This window comes from Marmota monax, unplaced genomic scaffold (genome assembly GCF_021218885.2).
Source record: "Marmota monax isolate L192 unplaced genomic scaffold, Marmota_monax_Labrador192_F-V1.1 WCK01_AAM20220418_F8-fsc00055, whole genome shotgun sequence".
NCBI lineage: Eukaryota > Metazoa > Chordata > Mammalia > Rodentia > Sciuridae > Marmota > Marmota monax.
The window spans coordinates 8,771,962-8,793,434 of NW_026695205.1; the positions used below are offsets into that span (position 1 = coordinate 8,771,962).

Below are 21,473 nucleotides of genomic sequence, written 5' to 3' on the forward strand. Positions count from 1 at the left end.
AAATTTGGATTCATCAGGACTTAGTGCTGCAGAAAGACATATGTGTCCAAAAAATATACATAAGCCCAAGGTACTTTGGAAGGATATTCTAACAGGACAATGGAAAGGTCCTGACCCAGTAATTGTCTGGAGTCAGAGGTCTGTTTGTATGTTTCCACAGGGAGAAGAACAGCAGCCGATTTGGATTCCAGAGAGATTAACTAAAGTGATTTCTACAGACCAAAAAGAAGATGATTTGGCTCAAATCCATAACAGCTGATATCCAAAACTTCAGTTTGGCTATCCTTACATCTGCGACAGAACCAGGATGCTTTTTTCAATACCTATTTTATTATTGCCCTTTCCCACATCATGAAGTTCTATTTTGTTTTTTGAGCTCATACAGACCTAGTTTAATGTTTTGCTGATCAGTTCTATTTTTTGACTATAGTTTTTAAACATTGCAATGGAGATTTCACCTGTAAAAAGTTATAAGGCCTTTATTATTATGTTATGTGTTGTATGTATTATGTGTGCACACTTGTGTTTTATGTTGTATGTACGTATGTACATATATCATATATGATGAGCACTCATGAAAAAATGGATCCAAATATTTTTTTTATTCACGATTTAAACGGTTTAATTTAAATTGGGTAAACAGCTGTTGAGGATTGTTTTAATATGTGAAAAAAAGGAGGTTAAAAGATCTGTTTACTTTCACGTTTCCTTTTCATTATATTTAATAATTCTGTTCAAGATAATGTAAATTGTTAAGAAAATTGTTTTTAGTGCCTTCTGGAATGTTACATAATTTTTTCCTTAGACATTATTGCCAGAATTCCTATCTTCATCCCAGTGCCGGTGAAGACAAAGATAAAACCAATCTACAGCTTCTGCAATAGCCATCACTGAACTGCTTGCAGAACTTGCCTGGACTATGTATCACTTGTATGCATTGTGAACTCACTTGTATGCATTGTGAACTATCTGTTGGTGCAACGACTTGTGGTAATGTTGGGGTATTTTTGCTGATGGTGTCATCGGTGGTACAATTTTTCCAAAAGGAGCCATCACTGAACTGCTTGCAGAACTTCCCTGGACTATGTATCACTTGTATGCATTGTGAACTATCTGTTGGTGCAGCGACTTGTGGTAGTGTTGGGGTATTTTTGCTGATGGTGTCATCGGTGGTACAATTTTTCCAAAAGGAGCCGTCAATTGGCTTGGTGTATCTTCCTCCCTTCTGCTTGTCATGGTCGTTCAGCTAAAATTTGGGGGCCAACAGAGGTGAGGCAAAGAACCTCACCCCCCTACTGGTACAAAGACCTATCCACAGGTGTGGCTGTATGCTGGACGGGTAGTCAATGACGGGTAAGATCCAATTGCAATGGTACCACCTAAGACAGGAGGCTGATGCCTTGAGGTCAGCTCATCTGATGACGGGTAAGGACCATATGTAGTATTGGACAACCTAAGGCAGGCACGGTCCCTAAGCCACATGCTTGTTGTTTAAACAGAGAGGGGGAGATGTTGAGAGCCACAGCCGACGGGGCCCCAGCAAACTTCCAGCTGCCAGCTGATGATTGGCTCACAGCGGCCCCAGCAAACTTCTAGCTGCCAACTGATTGGCTCCTCCGCGGTGATGCTCATTGGGCTGTTTCCCCGCCCTTTCAGACCACGGAGCTGCTCATTGGGGGACTTTTTTTGGCTCTACCCACATGACCCAGCCAATCAGCCTCAAGAGCAGGAGGAGTGGGGGAGGTTGAGAGGCTTGTGGGAAGCTGGTGGTGGCAGTTGGCCTCTGAGAGTTTTTCCTGAGGAGCTGTGTGGTGTGGTGTGTGTTCTAAAAATAAAGTTCGTTTCTTTTGACAAGTGGCTCCTGAATTGTGCCCAGCCAGACTGCGGCAAAAATGATTGTAACCTCTTCACCCTGTCTCCCAGGTATTATTTTTATGTAAGGGTTAGAAATTTTTTTCTGTAAAGAACAATCCTTCAAGGGTCTACAAGTCCTGCCGCATCTACTCTGCTGTTGTTCAAAACCAGCTTAGGCAATAGCAGATGAATGGGTATGGTGACATTTGACTCATGGATTTAGTTTGTCTGCAGTAGTGCACCCAAATGAAACATTTTCTTATATAATGATGAATAATATAAGAATAATAATTTGGGGCCTCAAAGACAGGTAGAAAATCTTTTTGAGTCTTTTAGCATAAACATTGTGTTTGCCTGGATATTATCCTGTACTCTAAACATACCTACACGGTTTGCTTTTGTACCCTGAGATATTTATTAAGAAAGGATAATCTGAAGTCCAGAACATAAAATATCTTTGTAGATATATGATATGTAAAGAGGAAGTGACATTACCTTGTATTATAAGAACCCAACTCCCAAATAAAAATGACTCTTGGACATGCCTCCAACATATGGAATATTAAAGGACAATAAGTTCTCCCTGGCAGTGATTGCAGCAATTGAAAGTTACATTTTCGTATCTAGTATAGGGATGAAATCGTCCAATATTTTTCTTTGTAGCAAGTAATGTGGTTGGTGAAGACTGAGAAAATAGATTATCAGGTGAGCTTTCTGTACAGGTGACTGGATCCAAAATGCGTAGAACCTAAGGAAAACGAGAGGTAATATTAGACGTATGTAGTATGAACTATAAAAGCCTTTCATTTCACTGATGTATGACTACCTATAAAGTTCCAGTTCACTAATATGGAATTCTTATAAAAATCACATCTGAAGGATGAATTTGAGAACTTATCCCCCCGCAACCATACATTTAACAAAAATTCCTAGTTATTATTAATTACACTGTTACATGTTTTTTTAAGAATGATAAAATTAATGCTCTTTTATGAATACTGACAGGAATAAAAACAGAAAATGAGCTTACATCAATTCTACCTTGTGATGTCAATTTTTATCTTTAAGTAAATGGTGTTCACTATGTCTTCTTTAATCTTTCATTCAACTACTTAAAATCAAGATTTTGCTTTTCATTCTTTTATCAAATGCTATTTTGCAGTATGATTAGTTTTTATTTGTAAAATAAATGGCTTTTCAGTTCTCTTTTTCCAACTTATATGCAATAGTTTGTGTTAACAATCATGTTTTCATTTCTTGTGTTCCATAATACTATCACTCTCCCTATTCTTCACCCTGACTTTTCCTGTTTAGTCTCCTTTACTGATAATCAAAGCAGGAACTTTTGGATTGAAAATATTTCTCTAACATGTTTATAAAGATAAAGATAACACGTCTGGCTCACAGCTCTTCTATCTCTTATTCATATTCTCCCAATAATTGTCACATGATGAATATGAGTTATGTTTCAAAGTAGGTAGGCAATGCAATTGGAAGGAAATTGTGAAAGCAACCAGAGAAAAGTCCTTCTCTCTGGAGGGCTTATTCAAAGGAGCTTACAAGAATTGCTGAAGAGGCCCATTTCCCTGCTCTGATGTTGTCTAGAAGATTGTTTTATCCTTCTAAGTTACCACCACACCCACACCAGCGCTACTTTAAGAATATCCCAGCATCACTTAAAAGCCATCATTCTATTTTAGGACCTCTATTTTTCAAATAAACTGTGCTTTTTCAATTTAGTTTTTGAGATCTTTCCATTTTACGCAACCTAGTTAAATATAAGATAACAAGCAAAGAAGAGAGGCTTAAAGTTACTTATAAATTCGGAGGGGAAAATAAAGTTTCCAAATACCCTATATATATATGTTGTCACATTATGGATCTTTAGAGAGAAACAAAATGCTTAGGAAATTCAACAGGAGACTGAGACATCAGAATGGATAGAAATGCTTCTGGATGTTAGGCTAAAAGTGACAAGGATTGATTTTTAAGCATTGTCCCTTTCAAAGATCATGCTATACATGGTGTGGAAGATGGGAAAAGGAGGAGGCATTAGGGCAGACAAGGGAAAAAGACAGAAAGGTAAATCACTGCAATTTTCTGATTAAAAAATAATGGCAACTGGCCTCTCTTCACTATGGAGGCATGTGCCTTTATTTGTCAGCTCTGACAAATAAACTCTCGTGTGTATCTCTGGGGGAAAAAAAAATAATGGCAACTTGAGGTAATGGGGCTGAAAGGTTCAAGAAATCCTAAGGAAGAAGTGTTATCAGTTTTGTTAAATGGGAAAATGTGATGGGATAAAGGACTAAGAGAACAAGGGAATCTTGATCAAGCCCTGAGAATCGCCAATATTCTGAAATAGAATGGTCAGATAAAAGAAAACACAGGAAATTGTAGCATAGGAAAAAAACAAGGGAAGAAAGTACTTTAAAAAAGAGGGAGTGGTCCATTACTCCAAATGTTCCTGGTAGTAACCAAGTATGCATTGACATAATTTCCCAACAAATAGTAGAAAAGAGGAAACAATGTTTTTGATAAAGGTGATAAGTATAGTTTTAGGCACTGACTCATTCAGTAAATAGTTGAGTCCCTACTATGTACAACAGATTCCACACCTTGAGGAAACAAAGACATATTCCCTACCCCTTAAGCAGCTCATGGTTTGGGATAAGGAAGGAGAATCAAACAAATATGAGCTAATGAAGAGCTAGTGCAATGGAAGCCTGCAGAATGCACATCTAGACTTGCCGGTGAGACTTAGAGAAAACTGACTCATCCAGGTGGTGCAGAGGCTGGGCAACAGGTCAGGTGCTGGGAAGCAGTCTAGGGAGATGGGAACACAAGGGTAAGTATGTGGAATGAGAAATGGTCAACACTGCTAGAATGTGAAGTGCAGAGTGGTAGGGGCACCTGTGAAATGATCTGTGAGAAGGAGGGATGAAAAAAAGATTACAAAAATTCTTCTCTACTATATGAAAAATTTAGATTCAATAATGAGGGAGATTGGGAGCTATATGATTATTGTATTGGCATTTAAAAAACAACCCTCTGGGAAAGTAGCTCAAGATGGCCTGGAGGCAGGTTTAAAAAAAAAAAAAAAAGCCAGGGATACTGACCCAGTCAAGGGTGTAAGTCAGGAGCTGGAACTTGGGAGCAGGGCAGGTGTAGGGGTGTGTGTGTGTGTGTAAATCAGAAGGAACTAAGAAGATGGTAAAATGAACAGGAATGGAGCCTGAAGGAAAAAAATAAAAATCACGGCTACTATTAGTTGAGAAATTGCTGTATGTTAGAAACTGTTATGGCCTTTAAATGCATTATTTTATGGAATCCTGAAAATACCATATACAATAGGAACAGTCACTAAGATATGGAATATAGGAAAGAAAGTTATTTTTCTTCTTTTTAGGGGGGTATACAAATGTAAAAGCTAGGAGAAAAGAGGCTGTTCCGTTTTTAGCTGTCTCTATAATGAGCAGAAATGTGCAGATGTAGAGAATGTCTATAAAGAAGAGCTCAGAAAGAGTAATGTCACAGAAGTCAAGGGAGATTGAAGGAAAAAAATGCTTGATTGGGTAAAATATGATCACAAAATAAGCATTCATGACCTGTGTAAGAGTACTTTTTAAGTACAGTGAGGCTGGGAGTCTTCAACACTTTGAAGTGGATGGCTTGCGAGGACAAACAGGCTGTGAAGGGAGGTGATGAGGCCATACCCAGGGCCTACTGAGAGAGACTTGTCTTTTAGATGGATGACACCTGGGCATATTCTTAAATGAAAAGGAAAGAGTCAACAGAGAGAGAAGGGATAACTGTTCATGAATCTGATGTGCCTAGAGAGCGACTATGCTTGGGGCAGAGGGGGAATACCTTTCCCTCGGAAAGAAAGGGTCATCATACATGTAGGCTTCCAGACATCAACTGGGACTCTGGGGCAGTTTTCTGCCCATACTCTCTCCTTCTTCTGTGAATCAGGAACCAAAGTCATCTGGTGAATGTGAGGTAGTGGTCTGATGGGTACTGAAACAAAGAAGGCAAACAGCCAAACTGACAAAAGACTGGGTTCTGAGTATACCTGGGGAGGACAAGGGAACAAGGCCCTTGAAAATGAAGTCTAGGCATGCCAGAGAAGGAAGAGAAGTTGGGGCTGTGAGCTGATAAGATGAAAAAAATATAGTTATCAAGAGAATAAAAATAATGATGTGATCAAGAAACAGGTAGTAAAAATGGAAGAATCAGAGTTAGAAAGAAATTGGAGTCACAGATCAGAGAGAAAGATGTTAAAGATTTTGATAATGGAAGAGTTCTAGTGAATAACAAGGTCTAACATGGGGACCTGGAGTTGGGTACTAAAGTTATAAGGTAAACTTTGCTGTCACCCAGAACTGTAAGATCATAGTATTTGATAGGTCACCTGCATGGGCCCTGAATTCATCCAGAACTGTAGGTACTTGGTCTACATTATTTGAATCTTGTATTATTTAGCACTTTCCCAGCTTTTATGTGGGAATTACATAATTTCTTAGATCAGAAGTAACCTACTTAACTCACTAATGATTACTAAATTAAAAAACTGGACCTCTTTCAAAACAATTACATTTTTTTCTCCTCAAAATACAGCAGTTATGGTAGGGAAAATTAAAGCTCAGAGGAGAAAATAATTGTCTTCATGATCACAAGCTCATTAGTATGAAAATCAGGCTTAGATCCCGTACTTCCCTACTTCCAATGCCAAGTACTTCCATTATAACATGTTGCTTTTCAGTAAGTAAAATTCCAGAGATCATAATAGAAATTCCACAGATCATGAAACTATTTTACCTTTTCAGCCATTTTTTCAGCTGGGGAGCTGCAGAATTCAACTGTTGATGGTATCTTTTTCTGACTGCCAATGCCAACATTCCCCAGAAGATGAGAATTTAATGCTTTTGCTAAGTTGTGATTTGTTAATGCAAGTTCTGCTGTGCTCTGAGGTTGTGCACTGGGGGAGTAAGTCTGCTCTCTTCCCCACTGTAAGGAGACCAAGAGCTCCTCCAAAAATCTGCATAAGATACACATGAACTCTGAACATTAGTGAGAAGACAATATATAAAAATCCATAATAATAAATAAATGAGAAACATATTTCTGAAATCATACACTGTCTTTCTCCTGTATCTTTCTCTCTCCAAGTTCAATAAACCAGGAAGTCTGGTCAAATAAATTAACAACAAAAAGCATCTGTCAATCTGAAAATCACTCAAAAAATAGTACATTTTTAGTTATTATATTTTAGTACAGGAGCTACTGATTTGTGCATCTATGGGTTTTCTTTTTTGGTGAGTTTACACTGATTTTGAATGCTAAACCAACCTACAATACCTGAGCTTAACCCTAGTTTGTCATAATGAACAAATCTTTTTCTATACTATTGCATTTGATTCACTAAATCTCTGTTAAGGATTTTTACATCTATGTTCCTTAGAGGTATTGTTCTATAGTCTATAGTTTTTTTGTTATATCTTTGGTTTTGGTATTAAGATAATGGTAGTCTCATAAAATGAGTTAGAAATTTTTCCTTTATCCTTTACACTTGAATGAATTTGTGTAAACTTTATTTCTTTCTTAGATGTTTACTAGTATTTACTAGTGAATCCAATTAGACCCAGAATTTCCCTTATTTCCTTACTAGATGGTTTTTAACTACAAATGCATACCTAGTAGATTAGGACTATTTAGGTAATATATTTTTTCCTTTTTTGCAGTTCTGGGGGTCAATATATATATGTTCTAGAGTTACCTTTAATAGTCTATTTCATCTAAATTACTGAATTTATTGACATAGAGTTGTAATCATCTTTTATGATTTTTTTTTCATGTCTATATAACCTGCAGGGTCATTCCTAACATTTAATGCAAATCTTCTCTTTTTACCATAATTAAACTTGCTAGAGGTTTCTTAAGTTTTTCTTTTTTTGAATATTTATTCTTGAAGTTTTATGTGGACACAATATCTTTATTTTACATTTACGTGGTGCTGAGGATGGAATCCAGTGCCTCCTGCATGCTAGGCAAGCATTCTACCACTAAGCCACAACCTCGGCGCCCTTAAGTTTATCTTTTCAAAGAACTAACATTTGGCTTTTAAATGTACTTTAGCTTTCATCCTTATTGTATTCTTTCTTCTGCTTACTTTGGGTTTAATTTTTTGAGTGAGATGAGACCTTTCTTCTTTTCCAAAATAAGCACTTAAGGCTATGCATTTTCCTCTAAACACTGCATTAGCTGCCTCCCACGAATTTTGATATTTTGACATAGTAGGCTTTGTTCTTTTAATCACACATACAATTTACTCTTTGACACTTACTGATTCTGTTGTTAATAATTCAATTATATATAGTGCAAGGAGCTTATTTTTAAGTAAGAATTTTTTTTTTTTTTTTTTTTAAAGACTACCAACTTGAGTAGTTCTGGATATGGATTTGAAAACAAACTCTAATCCTATAGAAAGTCTTCAAAAAGATTACCTTCCATTGGAAAGACAGGTATATTCCTTGACTTCTAACAAGAGTTATATTAAACTACAAAACTACCATCCAAATCAGCTTTTAATTCCATATGTTTTTTCTATTACTGGTATAAATAATCATTTCCCTAATTAAGAACAGGTGAAGAAGCATGTCTATATTTTAGGCCTCCTACCTCCCAAGACATCCGTTTTAAAGTGCTACTTAAAGTATATGTTCAGTAAGTTATCAAATGTAGACACATTTAAAACAAAACAAAACAAAAAAAACCTTTCACAGCAACAAAAACTTCAGGAGAAACCAGAAGAGTTCAGTATGTAAACAAGCTCCGTACTTCTTGGTAGCTATCATTTCTTGACGAAACTGCTCCCGTTCACTCAGGAGATCTTGTATAGCACTTTGTGCATCACGATTGTGACGCTGTAAAACTGCTCTGGAGCTGGTTAACTCATCTGCCATTACCCTAGAACAGATTAAAATTTCACATACAAATTCTCTGATAATAAAACTGTAAAGAAAAATTAACATACTGCTTTGTAACTGGCATTTTCAAAAACAAAGAAGATTTAACATAGTCAGCTGTCTTGTTTCAAAATTTTTTTAGTGAAAATTTTAAATTTAAAAAGGTTTATGAGCTTAGAGCTCATTAAAGGGATTCAGTTAAAATATTTGTAAAATGACAAAGGAAACACTTAATTTTTCTATACAATAACTTTTGAATTTACCCCAATCTTATTCCAGATTAATCATATTTGAAAAATAAATAAAACATTTTTAAATACAGAAAAATTTAAAGAGGAAGATAAAAATGAGTTATTTTTTTATTACTCAATTATAATTTGCCCTTAGAAAAATACAGAAAAATAGAAAGGTTTCTAAAAGATGAAAACTAAGTCTTTCCTCTTGCCTAGCATGACCATCCTTTCATATGTAACATAAAAGTTTCTTACACATTTTTACCAAAAATCATGTATATTTCAACATAAAAGTATGTGTTAAAAATAAACACAGTTTAAAAAATGGGATTATTTAATACAAAGTTACCATACCTTGCTTTTTTAACTTACTAATTTTGGAGCTTTTTCCACATGAGCACATGTAACACTATCTTATTCCCAGTTTTCTATTTTTGCGGCACTGGGGATCGAACCCAGGGCTTTGCACATGAACTGAGCTATAACCCTAGCCTTTTTTAAAGTTTTACTTTTGAGACTTGAGTTTCGCTAAGTTGTCCAGGCTGGTCTCAACTTGTGATCCTACTGCCACAGCCTCCTGAGTGGTTTGATTATTGGCCCAACTCATTTACAGTTTTGAAGAACCAACTTCATGTTTTCTAGTGATTGTAAATACTACATTTTATTTGACCAACTCTACTGATGAAACTGAAGCAAATTTTAAAGTATAGTTTCAGCTGAAAATTTAACACTAAAATTTAAAGTTTCAGACCATACTTATTACTGAATTCCTTAAAAGGAAAACAATTTTGACATTAATAGGTTAAATCAACTAAAATATCAATTTTTATTGTCTTTAGAATGTGATCACAGGTGTTGATCAGGATGTTAAGAAAGTTACATACTGCAATAACCTGTATGACATATGCATGATTTGCCTCTTAAACTGTTTAATAAGAACTATGTTTCAATTTAAGTCAATACTAGTAAATTCATTTCTTCAAATAGCATACTATACTAGCACAACTAGAAAACAAATAAATGAAGAACTTTAAGAACAATCAAGTACTAGAAAGTATGAGAGATGTTAGTACCTGAAAAAATACGTGGTTCTTAAAGTATAACATGGAAACCTTTGGGTGTTTTGTGAAAATTTTCTAGATGATTCAATTTAAATCAGTAATTGTTAAACATAAAAAGTCCTTTTCTAAGCATTAGAAATACAGAGATGAATAACATCAGATCTTGTCCCCAGTAACTCAAAGTCGACAGGGATAAACAAAGAGTCAATAGATATATAGCAGAGTTTCCCAACCAGTCCAGACACCTAGATTCAGACCTGGTTTATTACCTGTTAGACAGTAGCCTCATGAAGTATGCCATAAAAATGTTGTATTTTTCTTTTTTTTTACTTATGATGGAAAGAAAAAGGTTGGGAAGCTCTCTTATATAGACAAAAGATCTATTCTTACAGGACATGGACAGTGTCCTCTTAGGCAGTGGGAACAATATTAGAGTTCTCCAGATAGAAGGTGGAAAAAAAAATGTAGTTTTGCCTTTTTTAGTTTTAATATTTACCAGATATCTGAATTTACAGGTTTGTTTTGATCTTAAACCCTGCAAGAGAAGTGATTTCCAGACTGAGAAAGGATCCTTCTATTATTTTCCCATTCAGGGAGATTGTGTGAAAGCCACATATTAAATGATGTATGAAGTACAATCTCAAAAATTTTTGTACTATAATCTACTTTCTTGTATTATGGTTTGAAAACCTGATAACAAAAACTAGTAAATGAAATACTATTTAGAATAGAAAATACCTGCTTGCGAGGAATTTACTACGCCACACATCACACTGTATGGACATACGTTCTAACTGTTCGGAGAGTTGAGCTGTGTTTCGACCTAGGGCTTCATTTTCTAAAATAAGCTGATTCTTTTCACGGGCTAGACGTTCAAAGTGATACTGAAGATCATCCCCCACAGAAGCCACCAACAACTTTTTTAACTCACGATTTACCTAGAAGAACATAACAAATACAATAAGCTCAAAGAAATGTCACAGATTTTTTTTTTTTTTTTTTTTTAGAGAGAGAGAGAGAGAGAGAATTTTTTAATATTTATTTTTCAGTTTTTGGTGGACACAACATCTTTATTTGATTTTTATGTGGTGCTGAGGATCGAACCCAGCGCCCATATCTCAATAGTGTAGTTATGGGTGGTACCATTTTCATTGTGTTTTTCTCTAGTGTAAAAAATGTTTATTATTTACCAGATATCTGAGTTCAGTTTTGATGTGGTCATAAACATTGTAGGAGTGATTCTGAAGGAGAGGTTCCTTATATCATTTCTCTACTTCAGGAGACTGTAGGACCATCAATAGGAGAAAGAGCTGTACATTCAATAGTATATGAAGTACTCTGACAAACTTTGTCAGATATCTTAATACTAAGATCTAATAAGAATGTACTACTTTTGTACTTAGAAATTGGTTAAAGACATATTTAAAATATATTATTACCAGGTGTGGTAGTGCATGCCTATAATCCCAGCGACTCAGGAGACTGAGGCAGGAGAACTGCAAGTTCCAGGTCTGCCTTAGAAATTCAGCATGGCCCCTAAGCAACTTAGTGACACCCTGTCTTAAAATAAAAAATGAAAAAGGGCTGGGAGTGTGGCTCAGTGGGGATATGACTCAGTCCCCTCCCCCAAAATTTATAAATATATATATATGTTTGTGTTTATATATTAAATATGTGTGTTTAAATTACACGTTTATGTGTATTATTAAATACATTAATACAGTTGGACAAGAATCATTATGGTGTCACAAGACTAGTATCTGGCAAAAAAGACACAGTCCAATAGAGAAACAAGGGAGAGTTAAGGCAATTTTACTAAGATGTAAAGATCACAGCAACACCATCAAGCACTATAGATTGATTTGGTCACCCTTTGGTTTGGCACTTTATAACTGTAACCTACCTTTACAACCTACTTTTATAAGCATCTCACATATCCATCCTTGACTAGGCTTAGTATAAGTTCCCAATAACAACCCTCTAGAAGCCCTCAGAGAGAATGAGAAATATAAGAGGAAAAATTTTAAAGAAATGATAACCTATGATAAATGACATTTCCACGAAGAAACGTAGTTTCCTATCCAGGCTTAGAAGGTCCAGGTGTAAAAAGTTGCCCCCCATTCAAGTGATTCAGGCCAATCTTACCTCTGTCTGTACTCGGAGCTGGTTTGAAAGACCTTCTTTGTCTTGTAGTAACCTTCTTTCAGAGTTCTTGAGCTCTTCCAATACAGTCTTCACCTCAGAGAGTTCCTTTCTAGGTTCTATAACTCCTTCAGGCTGACCATGAAATTCTCCTCTATGATATCCTAGAGATTTAACCTTTCCATTTTTGTTGGGGATATCATGAGTTATAGCAGTTTTGGGAACACGTATTCTTATAGCTTCTACCTCCACTGCCTTTTCAGAGAGAATCTTTCCCAGCTGAAGAACTCCTGGGTTCTCTGAAGGAGCTGCTTTCTTCCGTGGATTCTGAAGGATGTGATGCTTTATGGACTGGACTCCAGAGGTGGTTTCAATAGATGTAGGTGGCTCTTCTGTTTCCATTCCATCTCCTGCTCCTCGGATTGGGGTTGAAGTAAGGGTGACTAAGAAAGGAGAAACAAAACTCGAATTACTAGAAAGAAATGCTAAGGAAATGCCAAGACTGCTTTTTTTTAACATTCAAACTTACTGGCACTACAAAAATTTTTTTTAAAAAGGAAAACATTCAGAGTAAAAAGTAATTTTCCAAACAACCATTTGTCAAGGAACTGAGTTTTCCAGGCTCAAACTGTCTAAGTGCATCTCTCAGAAGAAGATGCAAGACAACTGGAATCACAACATTTGATTTGGACTTCTTCTTAATATGATCCTAGGTCAATAATTTTTTTTTTTTTTGGTGCTGGGGATCTAGATAAATAATTTAATTCTCCATTAATCTCTATATCCTAATATGCAAAATGGAAATTAGGAAAGATATTATAAGGTGTAGTAAGAAAGAATGTAATAAGATCAAGTGCTTGGCACATGGTAGATGATAATTTTAGTTAAATATAAAATAAGTATCAGCTTTACATGTACACATTTACAAACCATTTATGTACCTCAAAACAAATTCAAGTTTTTTTGTGACCTCCTGGCAAGGAATGCTTTGCACAAGGGTAAAGAAAAACATGTTAAACTGGAGAACTGATTAGGCAAAGACTGAGTCATATTTTTAAACCTAAGGGTTTAAGTGTTGCTTACAGAAGTTGAAACATTGTACTGTCAGATTAAACTTCTATAGAACTCACTTTCACCATACCATATTCAAATTATTTTACTGGTGTTCTGTTTCTTCCAGTGGCTGTCAACTTATTTTTAGGTATACTATATTCCCCGTGAAGTACTTGTACACAATACTCAATACACACATGAGTAATAACAAATTTATGACGAAAAAGATATGAATGAGAATATGGAAAGGGTAGAGGACAAGCACACAGGTCAGCAACGATGATCATAATAATGAACTCTGATGATTATAGGTAGCGAACATGGTGCTGAGTGCCTTATAGAGTTCAGACATTCTGAGGCAGTGCTGACCACTTCATTGGGAAGAAGTACTATCTAATTTAAGAGACAGGATATTCACCTGAAAAGACAAAATGAGTACTGGAAATATAGATCAGTGGTAGAGCCTGTGCTTAACATCCATGAGGCCCTGGATTAATTCCTTATTACCACAAAAAGGAAATAAAAAAGATAAAATGTATTAAAGGGTAGGGGCTAAGTGAAAGAGTGCTTACCTAGCACGTGTGAGGCCCTGGGTTCAATACTCAGCACCACATAAAAATAAATAAATAAATAAAATAAAGGTATTGTGTCCAACTACAACTAAAAAATAAATATTTTTAAAAAATGTATTACAGGGTAATGTACAGTGAGGTGCATGCAATAAAGGTATATTTTGATAGAAATTTTATTTCTACAAAAACATTAAAGTCAATCATGAATTACTGATTGCTCTTTAGTGACTTCATTACTGTTTAGCCAAATCTCATATTCGTGTGTGTATAAATTATGTAAATAACATATAGTAATGTTATATATTCAATATATAAATAATAACTGGTATAAATAATGTAATCTCCTAAGACAAAGACCTGAAACAGAATTCTTAGTAAGAAAAAAAAAGCACAAGTATGTCCTTAGTTTTGATTATTACTAAATAAAATATCTTACTATATCAAATATAAATCACACTTCACTGTAACCATACTCATTGAGCTTGGTAAGAACAATAATAAGGTCTTACTAAAATTAAACCTCTTTGGAGTTTCTGATGTCCAAAGCCACATTGAGAGAGATATAATTTGTGAACATTCCAAACTGAAGCAGACTGTGTTGTCACCCTCTTTCTTAGAATTACGGTCCTGAAATGGAGTTCTTTGGCCAAAGCACCATAAAAAAGGTAAGCATTCTTGGGGCAATGTTAAGAAAGTTCAAAAGTTACCTGCCAAGGTGTTTTATGCAAAGGAAATATCTAACCAGAATAACTTCCTGAGGTTTCTTTGTTAGGTCTACTTTTACTAAACTCAGTTTTCTTCCTCTTCCAAACTTCATTACACAGATACAAAAACTACTAAATAGAACAGATTGTCTTCACACACAGTCACACATCTTTGGTTTCTATTACTATTTTTAAAATATACATTACTAAAGATATTAACAAGAATAAATTTACCTATGTTATCATCACTATAAAATACTTATTATATCAAACTACTTTGGTATTTTTATAATCATAATAACTCGTAATCATAATAAATTTTATAAGTTTAACATTATTTTTCTCTTTTGCTATAATCTTCATATTTTTCATTTTATGGCTATAATATAGGGCTTCATGTTTATATTAGAATTCACTTATTATATTGTTGGATACTTGCTTTTATCAAATTTTCACTATAATAAATAGTGTTATTATATAATGGTTTAGTGAACATTTTCATGCCTCAACCTCTCGACTTCTGGATTCATTCTTCTTTCTTTCCTTCTTTTTTGAGACAACCTATCACTATATTATGAGGGTTAGCCCTGAACTTCTGAGTTCAACCAATTCTCCTGCCTGACCCTACCATACGGCTAGGATTATAGGAATGCACTACCATAACTGACTTGTACTTATTTCTTTCAAATAAATTACCAATAATGGGTCTGGTGAAGATCTGTATTGCCAAACTGTCTTCAAAAATCAATCTATAATCTATTAGTCTATTCCTTATGTTCTTATTTAGTTTTACTTTTTTGACATGCTCAATCCTATGATTTAATACAATTCTTAAAAGTAAATAAGAACACATGTGAAGTGTTTAGAATGGTGTTTGGCACAATAAGCACTCATTAAATATTAGGGCCTACTGTGATCATTATTATTCTTCTTTAAAGAAATTCCTGACAAACTTTGGGGGTCTTAGGAATTTCATGTTACATTAGAGGGGAGGGAGAAAGAAATCTGGGATGGACTTAATGTGCTCTATTCATAAAATATGTACACTAGAATAAAATAGTGCCAATTCAATATGAAATATAAAAACTTTTGGGATCTTTGAGACTGACTTGAATTTCATAAAGATAAGCAAGTGAGCATTTCAGAAAGTGAGATAAAGGATCTGTATATTATTTAAAACATGCTGTAGCTTATTAGCACTTGCTAGAATATCCACTGAACTACTTTAAAAATAAAAAACTATTCTCATGTTCTTAAAATCTGGTTTTGCCTTAACTTTACTTAATGTGAATTTTATTTTATTAATAAGACATTCTGGCATTCGAGAACTTAGAATCAACTATTTATTAAGGATTAATAAAAACAACAAGAAAAAGTGGCACTCGGGCCCACTGAGGATGAAGATACGACAAGCAGGTGTGATACTTTGACCACAGGTGAATAGGATTTCTACACAAGTCAGAACAGTTTTTTTTTCTTTTTTTGGCGGTACCAGGGATTGAACTCAGGGGCACACAACCACCGAGCCACATCCCCAACCCTATTTTGTATTTTATTTAGAGACAGGGTTTCACTGAGTTGCTTAGCATCTCATTTTTGCTGAGTCTGGCTTTGAACTCATGATCCTCCTGCCTCAGCCTCCCAAGCTGCTGGGATTACAGGTGTGTGCCACTGCGCCTGGCTAAATTTATTCTTAACTTTATTTGAATTGTTCTACTCACTCAAGGTTTATGAATATCAAGGTTGTGCTACGTTATCACATGGCAGCTCTGTCTCACAACTGATTCTAGCTAACATGCTAGGGCAAGCTGGCAATGAGAGCCAGGGCTTGACATTTTCTCATCTGGTAGCTTACCGTTCATAATTCTATTTTCCCTGTGACACACATAGATACCTTTATTACATATGTACTGGCATAATCTAGGGCACATTCATGAGCAATTACCTTCTCTCAAGACCCTATGGTACCACCTCCATAATTATGAGTGATGTTTGAGTAAAGCAAAACATCATCCCTTGCTTTTCTGCACTCTTTGAGGGGAATCAACAAGACCACCACTATGGTACTCACCAACACTACCTCCACCTGTGATCACTTACCAGCAAACTAAATCATATCTAAATTTCATGCCTCACTCTTTTTGGTGAAATATAAGGACATAAGAAATAAGGTTGCTAGTCTATAACATTCTAGAGTAGAGGTTGGCAACATTTTTTGTAAAGGGCCAGAGAATAAATATTTCTGGCTTTGTGAATTAGGAAGTAAAAGCAAGGATTCTAGTTAGGTATGTAACACACAAGAGAAAAAGCAATGATTATTGATGAAATTCAAACTAAAATGATTATGGAATAGAGTTGGTACTAAAGATTTAATTATGAAAACAGCAGGAATCTTTTTACTTAGGATAACATCTGATTTATGTGGAACTCAAAGTTACTGTTCCCTATCATCAGTCTGATCACAACCATTTTCAAGGAGGCCCAAGAGCCACATTTGCCAATCCTTGCTCCAGAATATTTAGGCAAAAAGTATGATTTTACAATCTGTTATTGAACAAATACTGTCATTTATTCATAACATTGTGAATCTACAGAGAAAGATACTCAATCAATCAAAAAAAAAAAAAAAAACACACACACACACACACACAACAAACAAACAAACAAAAAAAGTCAGCAGGGAGAGAAGGAACACCAGACCGCATCAGAATTTAAGTCCCCCCTGCCATCAGACCCTGAGTCAGAATAATGTAAAAGTCCCCATTGCTATGTATTGTTTAAACTTGGATAAATCACTCAACTACACCCTCTTCCCATCCCCTGGAGCTTTCAGAAAAGGGAAATACTACAGTATTTTAGGATAATTTGTTTCTCTTGCAGACTAAACTATTGAAAGCTTCTTAGGGTAGAAATGTTTCCTATTTTTTATATCACTAGCTACAGAAATGGTGCTTGGCACGGAGACAATGAGTAAGTGCTAATGAAGCTTATCAATCTTTTACACACATCTGGGAGATTTCAGGTGTATGTTCAATAACTAATTCCTTTAAAAAGTGCTTATGTTTTTCCTTTACGCTGAACCATTAATTCCTAACTCAGTTACAGTCTGACAGATTTTTCCTTCAGAAAAGCTCCAGCAGCAATGATATATCACTCTAATGATGTCAGTATTGCTCATATGTCTTCCGAGAGGAAGTTCTAGTATGAAACCAAACAACCAATGATCAAGAACATAACCATGTTTCTCACCTGAGGCAGGTACAGGATATGCAGACAACTGACAAGGTCAAACCTAAGTACATGTCTTCTCAGGCTATGCAATACAAGTAACTTTTGTTCACTGTTAGCATTATATTAAGTAGGAATAGCACTAGTGGTTGGATTGTCTTCCTTATTAGATAATGAAGATCAAATGAAATAAAGTATATGAAAGTGCTGTTTTATAACTCTAATCCTCATTACAATAACAATAAAAATAACACTTTCAGAGGCACTGCAAGAACAAGCTTTTAATCACTAATCATAATTTTTGCTAAATGCCATGCTAGTTGTTTTCACATTAGTTATCATTTTAATTGCTTTTATTTCCCATTTATTCCCAGTTTATTACTTTGATTAGTCTTTGATTTACTTATTCTAATACTTTTTAGCTGTTTTAGTGACTTGTGAAAAGAACAGTTGTTGCATCTAGCTATATTAAATTCAATTAAGTACTTATTAGTGTGACCTTTCTTTGTTGTTTCCTGAACATATCTGAATCCTTTTTTTTCTTTTATTTTTTTAAATTGTTTTTAGTTGTCAATGTACCTTTATTTTATTTATATGTGGTGCTGAGAATCGAACCCAGTGCCTCACATATGCTAGGCAAGTGCTGAACCACTAAGCTACTATATCCCTTTTTAAGGACTGAAATAAATAGAATTTGCTACTGGAAATATGCTTCCTGAAAAGTTTGCTTCTAGAAAACTGCTTCCTATCTCTTATTAAAGGCTCTGGCAGGAAGAACTTGACTCTATTCCCCAAATGAGCTGGGTCAGGAGTTTACTTTGGGACATGTCAAGATTGTTGTCTATATCTAAGAAAAAATAATTGTTGTCTATAAAATTCTAAATCTCAACAGGAGAGATCTGAGCTACTGATAAATTTGGAAGTTGTTCTTACAGATAATTAATCATAGAAACTCTGAGAGTAGAAGAGAAAGAGAGCTGAAAAACACTGATATTTAAAACATAAACCAGAGAGGAGTCTGAAAAATAGAGGAGATACTGCTACAGCAGCAATATCCAAAAGAATTTTGGCAATGATAGAAATATCAGAGTTACCAGCCACATTTGGTTACTAAGTACTTGGAGGCTGTGATGGTTTAGATATGAGCTATCTCCCAAATGCTCATGTGTGAGACAATGCAAGAAAGTTTAGTAGTGAAATGATTATGAGACTTTTAACCTAATCAGTGTATTAATCCCTTGATAGGAATTGAGTAGTAACTTTAAACAGGTAGCACATGGCTGGAGGAGGTAGGTCATTGGGGGTGTGCCTTTGGGGTATATATTTCTGTCCCTGGAGAATACAGCTATCTCTTTCTTTCTCTTTCTCTGCTTCCTGGTTCCATGTTATAACCTGTTTTCCTCTGCCACACCTTTGACCATGATGTGCTTCCTCACCTCTGGTCGACAGCAATGGGGTCAGCTATCTACGGACTGAGACCTCAATTGTTCTGGTCAGGTCTTTTGGTACAGCAGGGAAAAAAAATGCTGACTAAAACAGTTGTAGCTAATATGACTGAGAACTAAATGTTGATTTTTTAAAAATATTAATTTAAATTCAAATAGTCACATGTGGTTACTGTGTTGGGCAGTAAAGAGCAGACTGACAACACAGTGGTAGCTTGGAAGTCATGGAAAGAATGAATTTCAAAAGGTAGGGAATGGGGCCGAGGTTGTGGCTCAGTGGCAGTGCGCTTGCCTTGCACATGTGAGGCACTGGGTTTGATCCTCAGTACCACATAAAAAAAAAAAATAAAAATATTAAAAAAGGCAGGGAATGATTAAGAATATTACAAGCAAAGCAGGACTACAAGCTGACTAGTGAACACGGCCAAGTGCTATAGGTAGAACTGTATCCCCCAAATACTTATGCTGAAGTCCTAACCTCAGTACCTCAGAATGAGGCCTTATTTGGAAAAAGGATCATGCAAATATAGTTAAGATGAAATCATACAGGAGTAGGGTGAGTCACTTATCCAATATGACTGCTGCCCTTATTAAAGGGGAAAGTTGGATACAGAAAAATGCACACGGAGAGAACACCACGTAAACCGAGGATGGAAAAGCCAAGGAGCATCAAAGAGTGTCAGCAAACCCCAAGGAAAGAAACCCAGATCTTTTCCTAATGCCTACTCAGAGTGTAGCCTTGCTGGTATACTTTATTTTTGTTTATTTAAATCCTGTTCTTCTAGTGGATAGGTAATACATTGTTCAAGTCAGTTTTGTTACACTAAACTTTTAAAAGTAAGTAATCATCCAACAAATACCACCTAATGATGTTAAGGTTTATCTGAAGTACTGAAATATAAAAGTTGAATTACTAATTAAACATGAAGAGATCTGAAACACAAATGATTCCCAAGGAATCTATGAGATTTACTCAACTGGCTGAATTATTCCTTCATATCATAAATTTCATGTCTTAAAAACAGGTATCATCAAAGTAAGGACACTTACCTTTGGTTTCTAAACTTTTAAGAGTAGCCATTTTTTTTTCTTTAATGAAAATGTATTTCAAGACTTCCACTGGAAAAAAACCTAAAAACGTATACACAGAAGAGAGTTAAAATGATATCATATAAACACAGTTGATAAATGTCTATAGTTAAAAATGTGTATTTTAATTACTTCTGCTTTTAGAACCCAAGCACTTAGGGAAATAATCTCCACATTCCCTTCTCACAGGTGATAAAAAAATTCGGCATAGTTTACTTGTAGATGCCGTTTTACCATCCTCACCAGTACAGTCTAAACTGCCAGAGGTGTGTCTTGAATTTTGGAAACGCTTAAGTTATTGAAAGAGCTTTTATACCACTGATAGGACAAGAGGAATTTTAAAGTACTTATTCCCTCAGGAGACACAAAGCGCATCCGTTTACACGTTTAAGAAGCAACGAAAGTACTACTCAAGATAATTCAGTTTGCCCTTTTTGGTAAGACAGTCAAAATGATGCACACCGCGCCTCCAGCCACGTCCGCACAGGCTCCCGGGACTACCCTGGGCTCGCGGGGCCCTCAACGCGGCGGACGGCAGGCTCGATGACAGCCGGCGTGGCGGCGCCAGGCCACCGGCGGAACCCGACGCGAAGCAGCGCGGAGGCCCCTGACCGGTTTCCCAAATGCGCGGGCTCGTTCTCGCCGGCGGCCCCGGCTCTGGACGCAGGAGACCCGCAACCGCAGGCCGGCCCGGGAGGTCGACCCCCGTTCCTCCCGCGACCGAGAACCCCATGCCCTCCCATAGTTACCTAAGCCGGCTCAGGAACCTGCGCCGAGACCCTTCTTTCCCGATTCCGGGCGGCCCCACGTCGCAGGCCGTGGGCTCCGCGTCACCGGCTCGCTCTACCGGCTCCCCTCCCACCTGACGCGCCCCGGGCCTTCCGGACTCCGGGGCGCCCCGCCCGCCACTTCCGGTTACTCAGGGTTTCGTTTCCGGAAGGCTTTTCCAGAAGAGAAAGACAATACTCTGTGGTGCGCTTAAACTCGAGAGACATTGAAAATACAGTGTAACACCTCTGTAAGCGAGAAGTGCACAGGAGCATATTTAAAAGTAAAACATAGCAATATATGGAGCCTAGCCGCTTACTAGCTTGAACTTCCGGGTCACCTGTCAATTGAACGGA

General features: G+C 36.2%; 1 protein-coding gene across 1 annotated transcript; it reads right to left on the reverse strand.

Moving 5' to 3' along the window:
• Positions 1-692: 692 nt before the first annotated feature.
• Positions 693-21,414, reverse strand: Blzf1 (basic leucine zipper nuclear factor 1). The gene is made up of 7 exons (XM_046430222.2): positions 21,099-21,414; positions 20,311-20,391; positions 12,262-12,701; positions 10,855-11,054; positions 8,695-8,823; positions 6,676-6,895; positions 693-2,602 (listed from the first exon to the last, which is right to left on the reverse strand). Exons 2-7 carry the CDS (start codon positions 20,339-20,341, stop codon positions 2,417-2,419), a joined length of 1,206 nt encoding a protein of 401 aa, XP_046286178.1. The 5' UTR covers positions 20,342-20,391; positions 21,099-21,414; the 3' UTR covers positions 693-2,416.
• Between the last annotated feature and the right edge of the window lie 59 nt (positions 21,415-21,473).